This window comes from Lepisosteus oculatus, chromosome 5, assembly GCF_040954835.1.
Source record: "Lepisosteus oculatus isolate fLepOcu1 chromosome 5, fLepOcu1.hap2, whole genome shotgun sequence".
Lineage (NCBI taxonomy): Eukaryota > Metazoa > Chordata > Actinopteri > Semionotiformes > Lepisosteidae > Lepisosteus > Lepisosteus oculatus.
The window spans coordinates 59,308,593-59,331,954 of record NC_090700.1 but is presented as its reverse complement, the minus strand read 5'-3'; the positions used below and the strand labels follow the sequence as shown (position 1 = coordinate 59,331,954).

At 38.6% G+C, this 23,362-nt stretch overlaps 1 protein-coding gene across 2 annotated transcripts in view; it reads right to left on the bottom strand.

The window, feature by feature from the left end:
• Positions 1-23,362, bottom strand: part of ccdc33 (coiled-coil domain containing 33) — a 99,110-nt gene that overhangs the window by 10,780 nt on the left and 64,968 nt on the right. For both annotated transcript variants that reach the window (XM_069190741.1, XM_069190740.1), the window contains exons 14-16: positions 14,950-15,138; positions 1,976-2,199; positions 672-735 (exon numbers count right to left, since the gene is read on the bottom strand). In XM_069190741.1, the coding sequence (XP_069046842.1) occupies positions 672-735; positions 1,976-2,199; positions 14,950-15,138 (477 nt within the window). The remainder of the gene's footprint in view (positions 1-671; positions 736-1,975; positions 2,200-14,949; positions 15,139-23,362) is intronic.

Genomic DNA, 23,362 nt, shown 5'->3' with positions numbered 1-23,362 from the left:
TCTTGGCCACGCCGGTGTGGGCGCTGTAATGTGACATGCTTTTCAAAGGGATTAATAACACCCCTTGCCGCCACAGGCATTCTCATTGACATTTAAACTTTAGAAATCGGCTGCATAATCAGCCTGTGCAAATCAACCGGTGCATACACAGGCTGACATTTCTGAGGAGGAATGAGGACATGGCAGTCTGCTTTTCAAAGTACAGCAAGAATCAATACAATGAGACCTGAACAATTTCCTCCCGTGTGAGAGGGAATCAAGAGATTCAAGAGAAGCTGGTCCCTATAGGAGCTCAGACAAGACCCCAACAAACCCCCTTCTCCGATTTCATTTGAACGATCAACTCCATCGTAAAAGCCACAGAACCATCAGGCACCAAAAGGGAGTTTGCCCCCTGTTGTCTACTCCTCCAGTATCACAACGGGACTGTCCGACCACTAGGCTGCACCAAGAAACATCACCGCAGGGTTCAGCTGCCACGCTCATGTGCAATGTGATTTGATTTCCTACTGTATGTACTGTAGACGTGCTTTAACTTTTTAACACCATGTGCCACTCTACATCATCAGCCGTAAAAACAAGAGCACCAATAATTCTGGCCTTGTGAAAAGCAGTCATGAGCAACTGCATGTGATGGGAACTGTTCTCTCTCTTGATCACACTGCACTCACCCTGGCTTCGTGTGCAGTAACGTCTGCTGCATGGCTGTTGTCTTCAATCCCAGGTACACCAGGCCTTAGAGAAAGACAATAAACATCCACGACAGAGCTGAATGTCATTATATAGGTCTCATACGGGCTTTTAGACAACGATGGCCTCATGCAAAAGGCTGATGTGGATTTGCAAGTGTAATTTTTTTTAAAGCATTTTGAATAATCAGACGGAAGAAGACCACAAGTTTTTGAATCGGTGAGTTACTAGACTTATCCCACCCTTTTTAATTTTGTTTCAATTAAAGAAAAAAAAACATTTTAAACATTTACTTTTGACCCTGGACTAGTCCGGTAAGTCAGACACATGTAGAGCAAAATCACTTTATAATCATCTTTCCATAAAATGTGAACCTAAATTAAAAAATTTGTTAGGAACATAAGAAAGGTTCTAATTGAGATGAGACCTTTCGGCCTAACTAGCAAATGTAACGTTACTCTGTTTTGTTGGTAAATGTAATATAACAATTTATCAGAAAATGATTTGTCTTCAAAAGCCTGTGTTCATGCCTACATTCTATCTTGCTAATGCTAGTCTCTATAACCATTCTCATATATTTTTCTAGATTAACAGGGTGAACCTCTGCAAGGCAGAGCAAAACATAAATTGAACATTTATATTAATTATTCTTTTGTAATTTAAAACAAAGCCTTATTGTTTAGACTCAAAAGAAGCGTGTATGCTGTTTGACAATTCAGTGCATCCCAGTACAACAGCACCCCTGGGCAGGTAAGAGAATTCCTCTGTAGTCTACCACATTCATTGATCAGTTTGTTCACACTGAGATGCACTTCAGCTTGAGCCCAATGACTTCAGCAGTATAAAATGGTTTGGAAAAACAATGCTCGCCCAAGGCATACCTGGGAAAATGTCTGTTTTGTGAAATCTCGTCATGTGAGCTCTGGTTCAATTTATCAAGCCAAAGCAGATGGATCCTTTGAAGAAAACTAGTACAGGACTTTTTGTTCCCCTCGTGATTCAACTGTAGTGTTTGGGTTAGTATTTTCCTCACCTTCATGAGATACAGAATGGCAATGAAAAGCCATGCCTGTTCCTCCCAGTCTCAAAGTCCAATCTCTGAAGTACTAGGTACCAGGCCTTTTGCTGTCCAGAGTTCAGTAATCATTAGGGCTTGCTGTAGAGTTTCATTTCAACTGCTTTCCTGTTATGTGGAAAACCAGTGCCTTAAAGTGCTATATGACATTCCACATACAGTACTTACAGTTCCTTCTACTTCAACGCCATTTGGTGCAGTGGTGCTCACCTCCTGTCTGAAGAATCAGGCCTGTAAGTCTGGTTTAACAGGTCTGTGTCTGGGTGCCCCTGCTGACCAGTCTGTGCTGGTCCAGGAGGCGTGTGGGGATTGTGCTGTCCAGAATGACTGGGTCCAACCTTGGAGGGAACAGGTGCCTTAAAGAGGAACTCGTACTCAGGGAGAATCTCTGCGAGGGCATCGTGTGATGGGAGATTGTGCCTGTTTTTCTGGAGCTGTGGAGAAAGTCTTGGTTAAGAGCCATACTAACACTCATACACTGTAAAAGTAAATCAAGTCTCCTGGAAGCTACAAATAAAATCCCAATGTACTGTACCATTTATAATGACTGTCTTTGTATAAGTGATTAAGGAATGGCCGAGAGGAGGTAAGATTCATAGGAACATTCTTAAAACATGGCAACAGGACCAGAGATACAGTAGGTTTTTCTGTTTAATAAATTAAGTTAATAAAGTACATACTTAGGTTTGGTGTGGCATGCATTGTTCCTTAAATTTAACTATTGACTCCTATGGTTATGTGTTTATTTCAGAAACAGGAAACACACTCTACACATACTGCTGTTTTTTTTTTCTTTTTCCATATTTAGTTAAATGAAAGAGCAGCCAGTGTGAACAGTTATTAAACTGAAAAAAAAAGAAAACATAAGAATATTGTTTTTTAATTTTGTCATGTTAAATTAAACCTCGTGTGATCGTGCAAAAGGCAAGCTAAGTTAGTAATCTTGTCAAAGTTACATCATTTGTACATCACCAGTCTACATCTGAATTAATTTACAATACCTCTATACAGTACTGTCAAAACAAAGCAAAATCACATTGCTTTAGTTTTATTATTGCCTTCACTTTCCAGTACTCACCGTGGTCGTGTGGGGCCTGTAGTACCGAGCCATTTAGTTTGTAACCTGTTACTTAGAAGCCCATGACAAACTCAGTTTCAGTCCAATTCAATTTCAATGATGACAGTCTAACCATTTCATTTCAGCCAGTAGACTCCCTGCACAAGCAGCCTGCGAACCCGGTTGCTAGGAGTTAGTAAGATAAGCTCCCTTTACTACAAATGCAACACAGTAGGCATTACACAGAGCAACTCAGAACACACAGCCGCTGCCTATCCCACTAAACAAGCAGTTGAAATGATTTCCTAACTGCTGTAAACACACTGTTGCACAGCACATCCTACCTTCAGAGTAGTGGGGTTACCAGCTGTTTCAGAAGCCTGCATTAGCAAGATGTTTATGGTGAATTCCTGTCTGAAGAATTTTGAAAACGTTGCACATGCGGGGACTGTGAGGAGAAGCACGAAGGAAGAAATCCCATTGTTCTCCGTTCCATCTGCGCCCTTGTTACCACAACAGAAACTCTCCATAGCAACTTCAGCAGCCAAGGAGCCGAGAGGAACATTTCTAATACTCCAACTTGACAGCAGCCTCTGTATTCATTAGGTCAGGGATTCCTTGAGCTTCTTCAACAGCTTTGGGAACACATGCTAGAGTAATGAAAACTTTCAGTATCTTAAACTTTTTTTTCCAAAGACGTTCGGGTCCTCAAATTGCATGTTGCACTACTCAGGAGCTGCACTCCAAAAATTAGTCAGATGAAAAGTGATGTGAAAACCTGTTCTACTGGGTAAACTCATTTTTCTCATTTCAAGTGCAACTAGATGTATAACTGGAGTCAACACGCAATGATTCTTGTAACCCAAACCCTACACTGTCCTGAAATGCATGCTCATTTAAATACCATTTTTAAAGCGTTTTGCAGTTGACTTGAAAATTTACCTAAGCAACATATAATATTGAAGAAGGTACATTTCCGAGTGCTTTTTTCAGTGGTTTTGATTGTTTTAGAAGCATTCTTGCTGGCTTGTGCTTGTGGGTTAAAAGCTGAACAACCACAATGTGAAACGTTTTGTGTGGTGAAAACCAAACACTGCTTTCCAAAAGAAGAACCTCATCCCGACTGACAAGCATGGTTAGATAAGGATCACGGTTTGGGGCTGCTTTGCTGCCTCAGGACCCAGACAACTTGCTATCATTGATGGAACCATAAGTTTACTGTTGTACCAGAAAAGGTTGGAGGAGAATGTCAGGCCATCCTAATCGTGGAAAAGAATATCAGCGAAAGTGGGTCATGCAGCAAGAGAATAGTCCTAATCATACAAGCAGATCTAAAACAGAAAGGATAGAGAAAAAAAATTGCATGCAAGCTGGGGCATTCAGGGAAGTCCTCAAATGCAATCTAAATTAAACAGATCTTCAAGGAAGAGTGGGACAAATTTCTGAAAAACTAATGTGAGTGACTGATTTACAGAACTTTTACAGGAAACATCCTGTTGAATTGGTAATGCCACCAGTTACTGCATCTAAGGAATCACAGACTTATTCAGACAGGAATTTTTGTAATTTGATTCCTTTGTTAAATAATAATCCAAATACATCTTATTTCTTTGTTTCATACTTTTAATCTTCATGTTTTAGTAAGACTTTCATGAAGATCTACTTAAGTTTTAGGATAAAGCATAGGAGAATATGGACCAGCCTCCGGGGCTCACAAGCTGTTTGTCAGCACTAAATTAACATACACATGTTTTTTTGGAGATACACATGCCTAGCACCATCACCACTGTGGTGCGATATTATTTTTACTACTACTAATAAATATAGTGCCCTTCACATCAAGACAAAGCTCTTTACTGTGGAAGGAACCAATCAACTATACAGATGTCAGCATTAGTGGTCTGTCAGTGCTCTTCCAGTATTTTGGGGAGGTGTAGCAGTAGAAGTTGTGAAATGAGCCACACACTCATGCATGTGGACCTGTGGTCCTTCTCCTCGCTGTTCTGCAAGATGGCTCTCAGGGACCACAGTGTGGAGAAACTCATTCTATTTCCCTAGATCAAGCACTTAGCCCCTTTACCCTCTCGAGCTCTTTCCTGCAGCGTGACTGTTGGAATTACTGGAGAATGCAATTACTGTACTTGCAAGGTTTTTATTAGACTTATTACATCTTATAATGGGATTCATGTGGGCACAGATCTATGGCAGGACCTATTATTGTGCCTCATAGTCACCCCTCTGATTGGGATCTTTCTAATGGAGAGGACACATGCTTCTATGTTAATCAGAACATAATTATCTTATATTCTTCTGGAAGGAAACTTCTTTTGTACTGAGTGTGTAAATCAGTAAACTAAACGTGTTCAGCACACTGTCTTCACAATAGACTGAATTGAACAGAGTTTACTGTCATGTTCATTTGCATATCAAAACAAAAAATCCATTGCAATTAAAACATATAATATATTCAATTATGAATTTTTTTAAAGATCTGTTTTTCCCTAAGAGGGAACGAAAAAGAGAAACCTGTTTTACTACTGGTTTTGTGGTCTTTTGTAAATGTTCATAACGTTTGCAAATCCCAGTGCAGTCTAATGGCACTGATTGCTATGGCAACACGGACTTTTTCTTTGAGGAAGTAGCCAGCTGAGAGCTCAATTTGGACAAAATACAGGAACCTTGTGGCAGTGGTGATGGTGATGGGGGTCTAATAATCTGATAATCTACAATACAAATCAGTTTATCTGGAAAGTGAATTTCAGATGGAGAGTGAATACCTAAATAAATAAAACTGTACATTGCTACATGGATTTCTCCACTAAAAGGATTATGGTCCCCTTCCCATGCGATATATTAACCAATCAAACTAGAAACTGAACGTAGCTGCATTAACAAACTGAGGGAGAAACTCACAAAAGGAATAATTTGTCAGGCTTTATTATTTCATCTGTTCTTGAAATCAGATAGCCATGCAGCTTAGCCACCATGTTAATGTGGGCAGTACACAATACAGCATAATGACAGTATGAAAAAGTCTTTCTGGATTCATATTCTCTGTGAATTTATTGTAAAGCTTAATCAGAACTGCATGGACTGATTTATTTTAATATCATACTTACATAATTATTCACTTATTTTGTCCTGTCGATTGTTTTTAAAAGCTCAGAAGAGAAAAAGGTTTTCCTTTTGGCAATGAATCATTTACTGGATTCCTTTTAGCACCTGTACCTGCTCCGGTTATGACACAAATATCCGTTCTGTTGTATTGCAACACAAACCCTATATTTAGATGCAATATTATTGCCTGGGGAATCTGCATAGAACACTTACACCTTCTTTTATCGTCTGTTCTGCAGTTAACTCCCCAGCCAAATGGTAGAAAGTACGGTATTCACCTGTTCTAATTATCCTCTCACAGGAGAGGTTTTTATAAAAAATAACGTGTAAAATGCTAAAAAAAAAAGAGGCCTTGTTATTTAAGGCGCAGAATGAGAAGTGTTTCCAGGCTTGCACTTTTGATTGCTAAAGCTATTGAACATGTCATTGCCCTTTCCTAAGCACAGTCTGTGAAGAGACAGCGCTGCCACCAATGAAGCTGTGGTCCCGGCTTATCTACATTCACGGCACAGCCAGCAAAATGGAGTAAATGGGCTCTTTCAAGTTAAGTGATTCAGCAGTGTCTACTGCTGCATAGTGCCACAATTAGCCTGCATGACAGAGGTTGCTCCCTGGAGCCCCTCTCTTATTCGCAGTGTGAGGGCAGCAGTCAGCGTGCTAATGGAAGATGCAGGTAATGGGTGCTCTGTGTGAGCACATGTGGGGGGGAGCAGGCTGGTTGGGGTGACAGCTCCTCTCCCATCTGGCAGTGAAGGTTGAGGAAGAAGGCTTAAGAAGGCGGCTCATGTCTTAATAAATCTTCACTGTATCCACAGTTACCCTCATTGAGTAACCTTGATGTGGTGCAAAGAAACATTTCAGTCCTGCCTCTGGGCCCTGACACAGGTGGAAGGAGGTAAGGTAGAAATTATCGTATAATCATTATTTAAAAATACAATTCAACATCTGGCTATATCCTGTGTGCTTGTGTGTTGCTTACGTTTATTATCAATAAACAATATGGGAAGAATATAAATATATTCCCATAAAACAGGTCTATAATATTCATTATTATTCTTAAAGGAAAAGGCAACACAGCTGGAAGGATAACTCTTTCACAGCTTCCTTCATAAATGATTCAAATGTAAACATGTATCTCCATGCTTTCCCATTAGCTTTTTTTTCTCTTTTTTTTAACTGAAGACAGAAACTGAACCCAGAAAAACTAATATTTTTACAGAAAAACATTTCATCAATATGTATGGGTACTGAAATAATTTAGATAAACAATGAAAAAGCTCATATCAAATCTTTAGCCTGCAAAAAAATCTAATATCTTTCACTCTAGGATCATTTGGAGGTATTTTAAAATTTAATGCTGTTGCAGATTAAATAGCTTCTCTTCCTTCCACTCTTGTTAGCTCAAGGTGTTGCTCAGAGCTTCCATAGACTCACACTTTATTCATTATTGATATACCCTTCTCATAATAGCTAGGGTTCCGTCTTTTGAAGAATTTAACAGACTCTTTTTTTCCAATATTTCCTGTGTTTGCAAAGCAATGGGAGAGAACGATATATAGTTTTGCTAATTGTTAAATAACTATTATTTAAATGTTTAATTAGTATGTATTCATATCTACAGTATGTCAGAATCCTTCTGTTGCAAAATTGCATCATATTTCTCATGCTCAATGCAGTATTGTCCTTTCACTGGTTTCTGATCCCGCTGAATTTAAGTAGGTGAAGCTTTTTTTCTAAATGGAGTATGAAGCAGCCTGCTGTTTAAGACATTTGATTTTTTTACATTTAATCTGCTAAAGGTCAGTTGTTTGTAAAATAATCTTACAGAACATGGGACATCTGGAGATGATTTACAATGTGCCGGACGTGCTGAAAAAAAAAGTCAATGTCAACAACAACAGCGAAACAGATTTTATATTGACAATTGTCCAAATATTATACCTCACTTTTTTTTCTGAAAAGACTCCTGAAAGATTCTACGTATTTAGTTTTATGGTACACAAAAACAAGGCTCAACAGCACTCTGAAATTACAGGACTGTAACCAGGAAACACAACCGATGAAAGCATGGAATTTAATGCACAAGAATGCTTGATAAACTCATCAGAAACAGAGAATCCCAGACATCTTACTGGGCCAGGGGAAGCTTCAAGTAACAGATCTCATGATTATTTGTATTTCATTTCACAATTTTTTTGATCCCTCTCAAATTCATTCATTTCTGTTCATGCTATTGTTAGCTTTACTTTTCACTTAGGATCACATGCAATCAATAAATAAAACACATTATAAAGCAGTACTTTGCATTGGTCTCACTGATGCAGAAGAAATGAGAGATCAACTGCATTACCGTCTCAAAAAAGCCAGATGTTTCACTTAGCAAAGTTCCCATCCTATTGATTAAACTGATATTTTTTGATCGAATATACAGTACAAATTCCTGATCAACTCTTCTAACTCTTATCACATTCAGGCTGATACAAGTGAGATTAGAAACTATGGCATACTTCTGGATATGTGGGCTTATAAGGCTTCTCATTTCACAAGACAATACTCAGACAGATCTCTACTCTCTTAGTTTCATTTGCTACACATGCATGATCTTTTTAGGAGAGTTAATATTACTCATCAACTGCAACTACTGTGACTTAAAATCACATACTACTGCAATTGTCAAATGAATATTGGGCTCCCAAATACCATTAAATGTTCTAAATGAATTTGCACCCTTTTGTTCACTTTAGATTTGTCACACGACATCTCAATAATTGAATTACTGGACTCCCTGTAGAAGAGCAGTCTGGTCACTGTATAATTTTAATTAAACTCTGTCAGCAGTACAAAAACACATGAGCTGTCACATCTGCGAGCAGCAAGGACGTGAGCTGTCCCCAGTTGAAGGACAGTTGCAAGAGACCAGTCTTACACCCTGACTTACGCTCCATCTGGCTTCTAGAGAGTGACAACAGGTCAGCGTCACAGGAAAGCAAAACAGCTTAACACCGACAGAGATGCCATTAATCTGCTGCTTTCATCACCCCTATCAAAGATTAATGCAAACCATATAGAATTTAAATAGTTGCTTGTCTTTTTACATTTATGCTTTCTGCTACTTAAATATGCAGTGCAATATCTGATCATACTGGAGGTGTGGCATAGGCATAAGTCAGGATACAAAGAATGTGTTAATTTTGCGTGAGACTGTCATGTGACAGATGTCCTCTCCCCACCATTCAGATTCTGGTTCAATCAATATTAAGATTTATTTAAATCGCATTTAGATACAATAAAAGTATTTCAGAAGTACTCCCTCTGCCAAATTCCTTTAATAAGGTAGGCAGAAAAGAGCTTCCATGCACTGAGAGTTTTAGATTTATTGTTATGTTTAAACGCTGATCCATCCTGTGTATGAAGGGGGATCCAGGCAAGTCAGGTACAATGTGCTCTGCAGTGAAAACATGAAGGAGGTCTTTTTTTGCACATTTTATCTTTGAAGAGAACAGTTCTGAAGGCCAAGAAGATTGATGGACATGGGGAGGGAGGCATGTTACTTATCTGGAGTCAGCATTTGATTCATGTTCTGATTTTGGTCAGAGATGTCAAGGAATTGGATTTAAATCAGAAAACAGTCTTTAGCACCCTGTACTTACAACATAGGTGATTAATTATTCCGTTGTCATGACCTCTGCATGAAGCAGCAGTTCAGTGGATTGTGGGACGGCGCAAGGCTTGACTATTGTACAGAAGAGGCGGGGCTGTCCACACCATTGTTCACTGGAAATGGAGACTTTTCCCAAAAGGGCAAAATCTAATCAGCCATGTTCAGTATTTGTATATTTATATTCCCTTGAGGAACACAGAAATAAAATGTTTTTGTAGAGAACACAAAAGGGACAAGAATCAGGCAATGCTCAGCGTATGCCTCTTGCAGTAAAAAAGAGATGAGAGAAAGAAACACAGCCATGACAACCGCAAATAATGTCAGTTTATAATATTAGTCAGTAAGGGTTATAAAATGTTAGTAAGGGAAAAAGCGTACACCAAGAATTAAGGATACAACAAAAATTTCAAAAAATGCAAAATTTCAGAGATGCTAGAGTACAGTATGTTAAGACTTCCATGATAAAGTTCAAAATGATAGACGAATCCATAAACAGAAACTAGAGAAATCTAAGGCAATGTGCGTAGATTAATGAAATTATGGACTAAAAGCACAAAATTCCAGTGTGCCTGTCTCTGAAATGCATCAACCACCTGGGCGAAGTGTGGCAGACATTATGCACCAGCAAACAGTGCATCTCACTGCACAGCAGATTAGGAGGAGAAAAGTACGAAACTGCTTCATCAGTCCAATTAAGGGGAAACTTCAGGGAAGGCAGACTGTACAGAACCCGTCACATATAGCTAAGAGATTAATACCCCTACTCTTATTATCTCTGCCATGGAGTATTTAGTGACCAAGCAACCCAGACCGTGTTATAACCAAACAACAGTACAGTTTCCATACACGGAAATCTAGTCCAGAGGGAAGCCAGCTGCAGATCCACCAACAACACTAACAACAGTAACCTGGATTTCCTTGGAGACTTCCCATACCATTAATACCCAGGCCTAGATTTATTAAGATAGGAAAAAAGGTGGATAAAGATAAAGTGTATTAGAGTACATTTTGTACCTTGAAACCAACTAAGCAAAATACCTTTAATACAAATTTAGAATATGGCTTGCAAGCAATTCTACAAAGCGGTCTTTTGAACATCCCCTTCTCGATGATGATGGCTAGATTCTGCTTAACAGCACCGTGTTATTTCCAGTGTCCAGGATAGTGGAGTGGTTGCAACTCCATTAATTGCAGCCTAATAGAGTCCAGAGCAGACAATTGAATTAAACCGTCCGATGGCGTTACTGAAAGACAGTTAATCTCCATCCGGGGTGAGACCAAGGAAGATGCAGGGAGACAATGGGAGGTAGTCAGCAGAGAGGGCTTTAAATCTCCCCAATACTGCTCTTCTCTGGCTGCTACGGACTGATACAGCTCCCTCACTGCCACATTCAAATAAGTGCTGGATGACCTGTGTGCACAAGGAGAGCCCGCAGATCCCCGCTAACCCCAATCTGTCCTGACTTAATTGCCTCTTTCCTTCCTTATCAGAGACAAACAGAAGAAGGTGGAAAACAAGACACCACTGAAAGGCCGTGAAGAAATGTGATAATAGAAATTTAATGAGGCTCTGCTCTCTCTTTCAGCGGGTGGGAAGTTGGATGGTATCACATTCATGTCCTGAGCTTTAATTCACTGTGATGCTCCAGGACAAGGGCACCTCTTGCTAAGGCTCAAAAAGCTTACTAGAGAGATCATGTCTTTGGCTGACAGTCCTAAGGGCAAAGCCATACGTTAATAAAGTAACCCTATTAGGGGCTGACAATAATATTTTCCATATAATAAAGTTGGAAGACTAACGAATCAGAACCTTGTGACATACAGTATGCTGGGGAAAACCCAGGACAATACCTGAATGAACAACAAAGTGGTCAAGTTGTTTATGGTACCCCCAAATAAAGTACTACTTTATTTTTCTACTGAAATAATAAAAACTTTATTATCCAATGAGAATACTCTATATTTAATTGCAGCTATCTTCTTTCATAAGTATCATTTAACAGCATAAAACAAAGCTACACCTGATACCGTGCAACGTGGATTTTATTCATGCTACTTCACAGACAATTCTGGCTTGCCAATACTTATGAGAAAAAAAACAGAACTGTCATAATACATGTAATTTAAAATATAGAACATGATTCCCTTAGAATTCATTATAATAAGAACATACTGTAAATAAGTTTACTAATGAAATGAGGCTAATCAAACTATTTTGAATAATAATGTTGTAATCTCTAAAATTGTTGGCACCCTTGGTAAAGTTAAGCAAAAAGGCTTAAACCTGGCTGCAAGTGATTCTTAAAGCAACTGTAGCATTTGTTTGAAAATACATTTACAATTTAAGAAATGTTGGTTTATTCCACTGAATCTTTTATAAAGTAAAATATTTCTCAAAGATATGCCTGTATTTTGCTCCATCCATTTACCCCCATTCTTGACAAGCTTCCTAGTTCCTGCTGATCAGCCATTTCAATGCCTGGCTTTCTGCACCTCTGCTTGTCAGAGCAGGAGCTGTGGTCAATAAGTGCTGCCATGCTGTCAGCTCTGCACATCCCTTAATTTCTGTCAGCTGTGAGAGACAGAGCTGCATCTCTCCACCCGCAAACCTTTTCAATCCAGGTGCACAGCAAAGCAGTGAAAGAATATGACATTTCCTTTACAAGAAAGACAACAAAACACTAATCTTATTAACTGCCAGGCCTCCTGGGTGAAGAAAAGAAATACAGTGTATGTCGAATGTGTCTGAAATATGCACCCGAGGACTCTAGACGAGGGAAGAAGGAAAATCAAATCTGAGTTTGAGAGAATCCAGCCAGTTTGGACTTCCTAGACAACCAATACTGCAAAGATGTGAAGTCCATATCTTATATCTTATCTTGTTCTCCATTCCAAAGATTTCTGCTTCTCTTTAATCCAGGTCTTTGTGCTTTGTTAAAACACAGTGAAGAGACTGAATACTCCTATGAACACTGTACTCTTCGCAGACGGATTTTATGACCAGTGCAGTGAAATGCATCTTTATCTGGTCACTGACAGGCCATAGGCAAGAAATCTTAAAAGACAATTTTAAAGGGGAAATATTTGTGTGATTATTTTTTCTAATCCTTTGCCTGATTAATCATAAACCTTTTTAGGATGTTTCTGCAATGCAATCTGACTATATATTTTTTTAAAGGAGATACTTAAAGTTTAATTTGATGGTAAAATAATACCATTAACATCTAATAAGCACATAAATAATATACTTTATTAATGTGTACGTGTAATCCAAAACTATTTTGCTATTGAAATGTGAACCTTCATTATGAACTGCTCTATTGCTTCAACAGTAATATATTCTAGATTTGTCCACTTGGTGTCACTATAAACAAACACTTTTTCCGCAGGTTTAGCAATTAAGCTCTTTTTATTGTTTAAAACACACAGATTCGGTCTTTTTGGGTACATATCTGTGGTCAATACTACAAATGTAAAGTGTATATACTGTATACTGTACATCTTCATTTAACACAGAACCAAACAGTGTTTCATTGGTCTACAGTTAAGAAAAGGAAACTAGATTCTAGTGATATGACACAATTGCAGACTAGATAGTCTCACAGGCATATCTTCAGGGATCAATACAATTCTAAGGAAAATCATGCAGGGATTTCAGAAATCGTGTGACTAAACACTCAGTCTGCTTAGGCTGTCCAGACACTTATTTCCTTAGGGCTGGGCAATCTACCCAGCCTTGGTATTTGTTTTAAGAGGCTGGGAGCTCATCACAATTAGTGACAAAAATAATGATCAATAATTCCAGCCTCCAAAGCACAATACAGCAGAAGGAGTGAGTTAACAAAGAAAATCTCTGACTAATGTCAATCACATCGTTATATAGGATGTGGATGTAAGAAGACATGTTGCAGTCCGTTTGAAAGATGCACTTTTACTTCCATTAGGAAAAATGCATTCAAAACAGTCCTTTGTCTAAGACAAGAATCACATTCAAAGGCAGATTAACAGATCACAGTATTCTGTTATTTATATGGTTGCAGGTTAGCAATGTATTTAAAGGTATATTGAAAGCAGTGCACTTATATCGGATATTGCTAATAGACAAACAAAGAAGATCTACATGGAACAGCATTAATCACATTCTTTTTTTATTTCCTGAGTAATTTCTTGCTCTTGCCAATCAAAATAATTATTGGGCAGCATCTGCCCTACTGTGCTGGCTTCAGATTGTTCTGTCCCAGTAGAAAAAGACACAATCAAACTCTTTTCTGGGTTTGTGGTAAAAAAATCAATACCATATGGAGGTGCCTTATATTATAAAAATTGTATTTACAGTTGATATCGATCATTTTCCATTTTTAAGGTTCTGCCATGTGAACATTCAAGGGTCTGTATAGATATTAATATTAATATTTCAGCAGTTAGAATAGGAAAACTATATCAAGAGAATTGTATGTGACTGTGTATTTACAAATCATGGCTTGGATGTGGTATTTCAGCATACTAAAAAGAGAATTCAAACTGATCCATCCATTGATTTTCTATCCGCTTTATGTAATGGATAGAGAATGGGGAGCCGAAGCCTATTCCAGTAATCAACATGGTGCAAGGCAGCAAACACCCTGAACAGGATGCCAGACCAGCACAGGGTACACAGAGACACAGACACACTCACTCCTGGGCCAAGTTTTCCCAAAGCCAGTTAACCCACTAGTAGGTCTCTGGACTGCTGAAGGAAAAATCCTTTAACCAGGAGGAAACCCGCACGAAAATGGGAAACTCCATTCAGGATGTGAGCCCATGGCACCACACCCCAGCACTGTGTGCCAGGAGTGTTTAACCTGCACCTCCATGCCACCCCCTGAATACTAAAACGTATTATTATGAACTGCTGAAAACTGAAAAAGGAATTATACAGAAAACAGTAAGTGGCTTCCTATGTGTTATTCAGAACATTTTTAAATACTAACACAATGAAAAGCTAAATGGTCACTTATTGTTACCAATAACGACAAAAGAATGAGAATGCATTATGTAAATTAGATTGGGATGTTTTAATTTAGGTTATACCTCAGTCAAAATCACAATAACTATTTAGGCACAACATATGGTAATACGTTTTATATGAAATTCTTCCAAAAACAGGTACAGCGCTGTACATGCTCTTAAGCACTGCAGTGTGCATGCTTCTCACCATCGCCTGCTGTGTGAATGAGAATAAAACTGACAGACAGATTTCTCAAACAGCCCGAAGTCAGTCTGTCCCAGTGCATGCTTGTACCTTACCTCACCACCTATGTACTCGCGCGCGCAAGCAGGAAGGTGCCCTGTTGCCAGGGGGGGTCTCACCGTGAGCTGAAGACGAGGGGGGTGGTCAATCTGAGGAGTGGGGGCGCGTGGAGATGAACCCTCTTCCTGGTCTGGAGGTGAGGAATGTGGGGCCACAGGCACTAAAGGCGCCCCAGTATCATTCAGTAGTACAGAATCCAGCAAAGGCAGCACACTGGGGTCAGTGGATGACAGGACAGAGTCTGGGCGCTGCAACAACAACAAAAACAACCTATTTGTATAATTATTGCCTTCAGTACTGCTGATAGCAGTATAATAGTAAAGAAAATGATTAAATTATCTGGCATTTATAAAAAAAACTACAGGTACAGGGGCAGCTGATTGATTGTATTAAGAGGAGAAGTCTGGACACCTTGGTGAAAAATCTCAGACATTGAATACTGGCATGCCTCAAACCCGATATACACTTACATGCGTACAGAAGGAAAATACTGTTTAGAATGTTTTTTTTCTGGACTCAGTAGTGGCTGGGAAAAATGGAAGCCTGTGCTGCAATGAGCAAATTTTAAATAAAGCATATGATGGAGAAATAGAGAAGTAAAATAACAAAACATAATTAATTGCCCACAATCATTTTGAATCAGCAATATAGACATCAGCCCTCTGTATGAGCATCTGTGTCAAATCCGGCATGGTGCCAAACTCCCAAAAAGTGTCCCTGTAAGCCAAGCTACTTGATCCAGCTTGGTTTGTGTCTGCTGTGCTCACAACAGAACACCCCAGTCAAAGTTTGTTTTACTAGAGTAGGCTATACACATACAGAAATGCATATGTACAGTAAGCAGAATTGCATGGATAATATTACTAGAAATTTACAAGAACTATTTTAAAGCAAAAAATCAACATGAATACCCTATATTCCTAAATATTTTATTTCTATATATATTGTGCAAATAAAACTACCCTTGTTGAGATTATTGATCAACCGGGTATGTTGTGTAATCTGTCCTCTATAATTCTGAAATTAAGCGCACTGAGATCCACCTTTCCTGACTCAGTCATACTGCTTTAATTGACAGCACTGTGAAAGACCATCAGTGCAATTTCTGCAGTGCCCTTGCTGATTCAGGCAGAGACACAGGGGCAATTCAGAGCTCCAGCTTCATCTCAGATTCCACAAACTGCTGGCTGGAAATTATTTTACAGACTAAGATAATCTCATTACCAACGGATACACAATGCCCGGGCTAATCCAGCAGTTCACCACAATTATGTTTCAACCTTTTACAAAGTCTTGACATAAGTATATTTAAAATATATTTCCGGGACTACATAAATTACTTTGTTATTAAATTTTTAAAACATTACTCCTTTTTATCTATCTGTAAGTGCATGGAGCCACAGCAGCAGGTAGTTACAGTAATATGTATTTAATTTTTTTTTAAATAAACATGGCCAGTCCACTTGCATTTTACAAATGTGCTATGAGTAAAAATAAAATATTAATTTATAAAATACTTAAAACCATTCTGGTTATATTAAAGAAATAATATAATATAGATGTTAAAAACAGCAGACTGATCAGCCCTTTATAATTCTTGCTAATAAATATTAATACACTTAAAGCTATCCAATTTCGAGCAGAACGATTTCCCCAATGCGGAGTTTCAGTAATTACTTGTAATGCAAAGCAATCATATTTTATGTACTGTATTGCATTTTTATGCTTACAATATGATTACACTAGGAAAACAGCCTAAGCAGTTATATGCAAATAACAAATATTAGGAACATAATCAGATTTAAAAAAATATCATACACTATTTCAAAGCTTAAAAGCTTGAAAAGATATACAGCTTGTGAACTGAAAACAGAACAGATTGTGCAAACAGTGGACTTTATACAAAATACAGTGTGTAAAAGTGGACAAGAGACCCTGTGACTATCTGTAAGTGTAACCTTACTCGGTTCAAAATGAGATGGTTTGTTCTCTTTTCCAAAACAATGTTCACTATGTATAATAGCCAACACACACAGTACCTGAAGTCAATAATGATTGTAACTTTCTCCCCTATGAGTCTATGCATAAATGAAACAGCTACAGTATGTTTGTACCAACAAGCTCTTAAGAGCTTCACATACAGGAAAGTGTAGATCGAATGCAGCAAGGAAAATCCAAAAAGCTTTACTGATGATGATAAAAGCTTGTAATCCGAATAAGACAAAAAACATCTATGTTGAGCAGATACTGTAGCTCTCAGGCACCGCCTTGAAGAGAGACAGGGCTGGTTTTGTTTTTTTTTTATAATAAGGATGTTTGTTCTCCAACTGCTCATTCATTAACCTGGCATATGGACGAAAATCAAATTAGTTTAGCTGGATTCCACGCAAAAGAACAATCTATCTCTCCAAATTAGGGGCAGAGAATGTCTGCGAGCATCAGGCCCGTCTCTGTGAGTGCGCGTGTCTGGAAATGGAATGCTGCGGTCAGCAGGGTAATGAGACGGCGGGCGAGTGTGCTAAGCTATGCGCAGTCACACAGACTCTGATCAGCATTCATTTGCACTCTGGTCCCCTGCCACACTATCCCCATGCAACAATTTACACTGAGGACAGGCAGGACACAGGCTACTGCTATGTTTTCCGATCATCCTGTTTACCTATCTGTCCTTTTCTTTCTTTCTGTGTGTAACATCATGTACAGTTAATCACACTGCACATTCAACACTAACCTGGCCCAAAAAACGCAGCTGTTGCTTAATTTTTACATGCTGTTGACAAATGAAAAGAGCAATAATAAGATTAAAATATACTAAAAATAACTGAGCTAATCTAAATAATAATCTATAGCTGAGAATCATATTGACATGCTTGAAAAAAAATTGCCTGCTGTGGAATTATTTAAACCCCCTACACCCATCCCATGCATCATAAACTGCATTTTCATTTTTACCAGTATTACTGAAAATGCGCATTACTTCCCGTGTTAAAACACTGTGAATGCCTTCCTCCTGGTTTTATTTGCAGAACACCTCTGTCCATGGTCCTGAAGAAAGCAAACGCCTAACCCACAGACCTGGCTAATCTGCCATCTTCCCTTGCGCACTTGAAGGATGTCTGCTTTGGAGGCAGCACGTGTACTTGATTCAATTAGCAGGGCTCTGAACCCTCCTCTGGGACACAATAGCAGTGGGGGAAAGCAGCAGGTTCTGTTTAACAAAGACATTTGCTTTGCCTGTGCCCTGGTCCATCCAGCTCATTAGTCATCTAAGTGAGTGTGTTGTAGACCAAGAGACAAGCCACAGCGCAAACCTACTTCACAGCCCACACCCACACAGGATCGCAATCTTGAAAGCAAAGAATTCAAAAACCCTGCCTCAGCCATACATTTACTCCTTTCATTTTCTGCTTGGATTGCTGGTGTACGTGACATCTGGAGCTTATTTTTATTCTAAACAATTTCACATAAAGCATAAACAATTCTTTAATATTTAACTGTCTGCAAAAATGTTTTGGTTATTTGCTTGATGAAACTTAAGATAAAATGAAAACACGTTTGACCCTTTGCATTGTTTGTAAGAGAGATAACACTGTTTATAAGAGAGATGTTTATATACTGAGAAGCATTAAAAACATCTATTGGAGAACATATTGAACTAGCTACATTTATTGCAATTTTAATGCCTCTCAGGTTTTATGAAGGGAAGCCAGCTCTGCTTCTGGAGAGCAACTTACCAGCAGGATCTATAGATTATTCTATAAATCATCAATTTCAGAACACTTGTTACTCTTTAGATCTTATTATGCAAGCAGCTAAATAATTATTTAATTAAGATCATTCGGTATGAAAATCCCAACATCTTATACCTATCAAGGACCACCGTTGGCCATTTCTGACTTCTGAACCAATTAATTAGATAAATTGATCAAAACTTACATGTATCCCAGGTATTAACAAACTGATAATTTAAGGTTGAACTCAAGGATTAATTGTGTTGGAGCACAGAACTGCTGGACATATGCTTTTCAGGATCAGGGTTGGTTACCAGTTTTATATAATAATAACACAGGTTCATTGGCTTTCAAGTTAAGGGGCCGAATATTATTTTCAAAATGTTGTTTTCTTGAAAGGGCATGGGAAAAAAGTTCCACGTCCATTTCCAAACCACGACAATGTACAAACATGGGAAATATCTGCATGCCTTCCAAGCAAAGCTCACTTTGAAATTTGATTATGGTGCAAAAAATGTGTCTGGTACAAAAACTGTTCACAGTATCATAGTCAGAGCCTTCTATCTCAGAGCTAACATCTGCACAGTCTGTTTACTCAAAACGTCAAAACTTGCTATCTCTTTGCCACAGTTTCACAAATTCATAAGGCTGGTCTGGGAAATGCAAACTGCAGACTTTTGAGCAGAAGAAAAGCTAGGCAGTTCATTCAGAAACTAAGGAAAAGGTCCCAGGTTTTTGATAAAAATGCTAGTGAACATCAGAAAGATAAATAAGATAACATGGCTTTTATAGCTGCTGGTTGTGCAGCATTCTTGAAAACACAAATCTACCTATTTCAGGCTGAATACATCTGCTGCATCACTTTGTAGGAAACTGTGAAATCTCATTAAAGAAAACTGATAAACAATCTACCTGTACCTGTTAAAGAGACAGACCTACTTGTAGTTCTGTTTTCCATAATCAAAAGGGGCATCACTGTCCAATACAACCAAAAGGCTTGGGAAAAGAAATCTAAGTTCAGTAAAGGCTAAATATATGCATGTGTAACCAAAGTAGAAAAATGCAAAAGATTTGGAAATATATTTTTAAATAAGATATTTTTGGTGAAATGTACCAAGGCTTTTAAAAAAACATATTGGATGTCATGGTACATAAGGTATGAAATCTTTGCTACTTTTAAGTGAATCCAATTCTAAATTAGGCTAGGGTAAAAGAAAGACTTTTTAAAGGAAAATTTCATGATTTCTGAAAAGTTTGAAACAGTACTGCCCAGGCTTTTCACATTTAAATCCCAGCACCCCAAAGGAAATGAACTCTAATCACTAATATAGACCAACACTGTTGAGTTACATTTCTTTGATATGAACCAGAGTATAATGATCAGTTCTTCATGTCATTCAGAGCAAGTAACCAATTCCAATTTTAGACTCAATATAGTGAAAGACCAGGGTATTGTCTGTAATTCAGTTGTAGTCTTTCACTACAGCTTGCAATTCACCCCCAAAAGGAGGAAAAAAATACAAAAGAAAAAATATAAATTAAAAAATGAAAAATAATTAATATAAAGATGTTTAATCAGGCATTACGATTGCAATAAACAATATATCCATATAAATCCAAACATCCACTAAAGTGGTTTTCAGCATTGGGGTTTGAAATAGTGCAGAGACAAATGTTTGAGTACCTCATTGCAAGTGGATTCTTACAACCGTGCATAGTTTAAAAAATATGTCCACATGTGTACAATCACCACACAACTGAAGCAGTCGTCTTGAATTGGGGGAAATCCATGGCTTCACACTTCTCCTTATTTAACAACTAATTGGGTTTGTAATTGCAGCTGATGGTGTGATTGATCTCTGACAGATGTGGGCTGAACGTAACAGCGTTTGTAATGCATGACTTTTGTCCCCTGGGAACCGCTGTGCGAGGTTAGGTGGACGCACTGAATAAATTTCCCACCATGTGCTACATTAATTTTTGAGTTATTTTATTTTAATTAAATGAGTCTGGATTTGTGCAATGCCTGCATCCACACATCCACAGTATATAAAGAGCCAACACCTGCGACACAGAAAACCACAAAGACTTATAACCTGTTTCAGTTTAGTCAAGGCCAGGTGTTGCCCCAATAGGCAGCATGCAAAGGCCTGTTCCTCCCCTACAGTTTGATAACCTATTATACACCTAAAACACAGTATTAACAATGAATATCGCTTGAGAATGTTTAATTCTTCAACCACAATTGTTTACTGAGAATACACTCCCCTTTATAATGGCAACCCAGAAAGCACCTCAATCGCACATTAGGGCAATAACTGGAGCACCTGGAATGAAGTTCCTAGCTTTGAGGGTAAACTCCAAGTGTCCCAGCAGGATATGAACCCCTGAACCTTGCGTTTGGAGCCCTATCCACTACTCCACACTGCTGCCCCAAAATGGTGTAATATCATATCTCTACATTTTATAGTATCTGTATATACAGTATGAGCTCTCTCCATTTTATGTTTATACTTTCTTTATCCATTATCAGAATCTAACTCGCATATATCTGCCTCTTGCATGTAATATTTGCACCGTATGATCAAATATATTTTTTCTAACAGTACATCCCGAAATGGAATACAGTTCTACTCACCTTTAAACGATCCTCCATTCTACAATCTGAGTATCTGTAAAAATGTTGTTATTTGGCAAGAAGAAACAGTATATTTATTTTCTCTAATGTTGCCAGAGACGTTTCTTGGTATTCTTCTGGTATTTGTCTGTGGCAGGACTGCACTGTAAATGGATTCTGTGTTGTACCAGTGGATATAACTTAAATGATAATTAAGCGTGACTTTCAACCAGCCCCTCTTGTACAAACAAAAATACTGTAAGTGCATGCGTGGATTTATAGTATTCAACCGATGCCTTATTCTCTAGATACAGAACCCAGACCGAAGTCTAACCCATCACAAAGTGAGTCAGGAGAGGACCTCTCCTGCCACCCCACAGTCTCAATGACGGCCATCACACAAGAGCCAGGGAGATAATTGCACCGCCTCCATCTCAACCACCAGCCTGGCTTCGTTCCGTCTGCAAGTGTTCCAGAAAAAGGTATTGCTCGGGCACTGCAATAACACTCATCTAAATGAATTCCCCAGCACTTTACTGCATGGCTGGAAGTGCTAATTTATTTTGGCGACCAGCTGGAAAGAAAAACAAATTAATTCGGCACTTAAGTTCCCCTCTTGTGAATAATGCATCACCTCCCCCCACAAGTCCATGCCTCTCCTTCAACTACCATTTCCTCCTTCCTCTCCCTGAGCCACATTTCTCATTTCCCACACCACTTTCCCTCTCTTCACCTCCTTCACATGCTGCTCTTGTGCATGTGTCAGAAAAGCATGTTATTAGTCTCTTATTGCTGTATGAAGTTACATATTATCTGTGCATATTGAAAGCTCTAAGAATATTGGCTCTGAGGACGAAGCACACTTTCCAAAGGAAGAGCAGATTTCGAACAGTTCTGGTTAATGCATAGACACCTTTTAGCCCTTGTGGGCGGCTGGGGAGATCACATATCTTTTCCCATTTAAATGGCCACTCCAGCCTACTTAGAACACTGGTCTGCAGAAGATAACTGCCATGAAAATTAAGCTAAGATGTCATGTCCTTTATCTTAATCTTGTACTCCTTTTTTGTTTCCGTAATAACAAGCACACAATCTGGATTCACGTCTCTAAGCCACTGAGGAGGTCTACTATACTGTGAATAGAGATTCTTTATTCGTCTCGTGAGCCTTATCAATGGACGTGTCTATAGTGGGAAACCTCAGGACACAGAACCTGCAAAGTTGTGTTTTTCTGTGGTTCACCGCTGTGATTTCTGAGCCAGCATTAGTCAACTACCAATTTCCCCAGCTTTCTTTTTCTGCAAAACTTTCTACCTCCTTTGCTCCCCCAAATTCTCTCCCTATGTTCCTTGTGCCATAGTTAATTTCTTCAGTCTCGTTGTCTGTGCTATTTGATCTTTGTTCTCTCTGTGAACAATGACCCTCGGGCAATTAATATAAGCACCAGCAGACCACCACTCACACTCCCATCCTCCCCTGAGACTGACCTGAATTTGCATGTCATTGCAAAGCACTCCCTATTATCTCCATGCAGATTAATAAAAGCCAATGAAACTGGAGGAGGGAGGAGGGGGTTAAAATAAGTGAGTCTCTTTTATGTTGCCACTAATTAGAGAAGGGTGCTAAATATTTACCCCAAGAAGAAAAAAGCTGCAGAAGCTGCACAAGTTAACGATCTGAAACGCTATAAAAATCACCTTCAGTCTTACTGCCCCCACACACTCAGAAAACAGTACTCTGACTTTTCTGTGATGCTTCTTTTGACATTTTTTACAAATGTTTATTTTTCAACGTTTCTGCCTGAGCATAAGGTGTAGACATCATGCCAATACATCAGATCTCATAGTGGGACAGATGACTTGCCTGACACCCTGATTCACTTATTGAATCTTTACTGGGCCTCAAGGTGCAGTAGGTACACAAATCATATTTCTCACACCCACTTTGTGAAACAAACAAATTTACACAAAAAACCTACTGAAAGGCAAAGATTTCAAGCTCACTTTTAATTTCAAATTCGGGGGGGCTTTGATTTGAAATCCTAGATGTGCCATACTCTACTTTCAAAATAGCAGGTGCTGTATTACTTGTGTAATTAAAATACAATATTACAAAATTATTTCC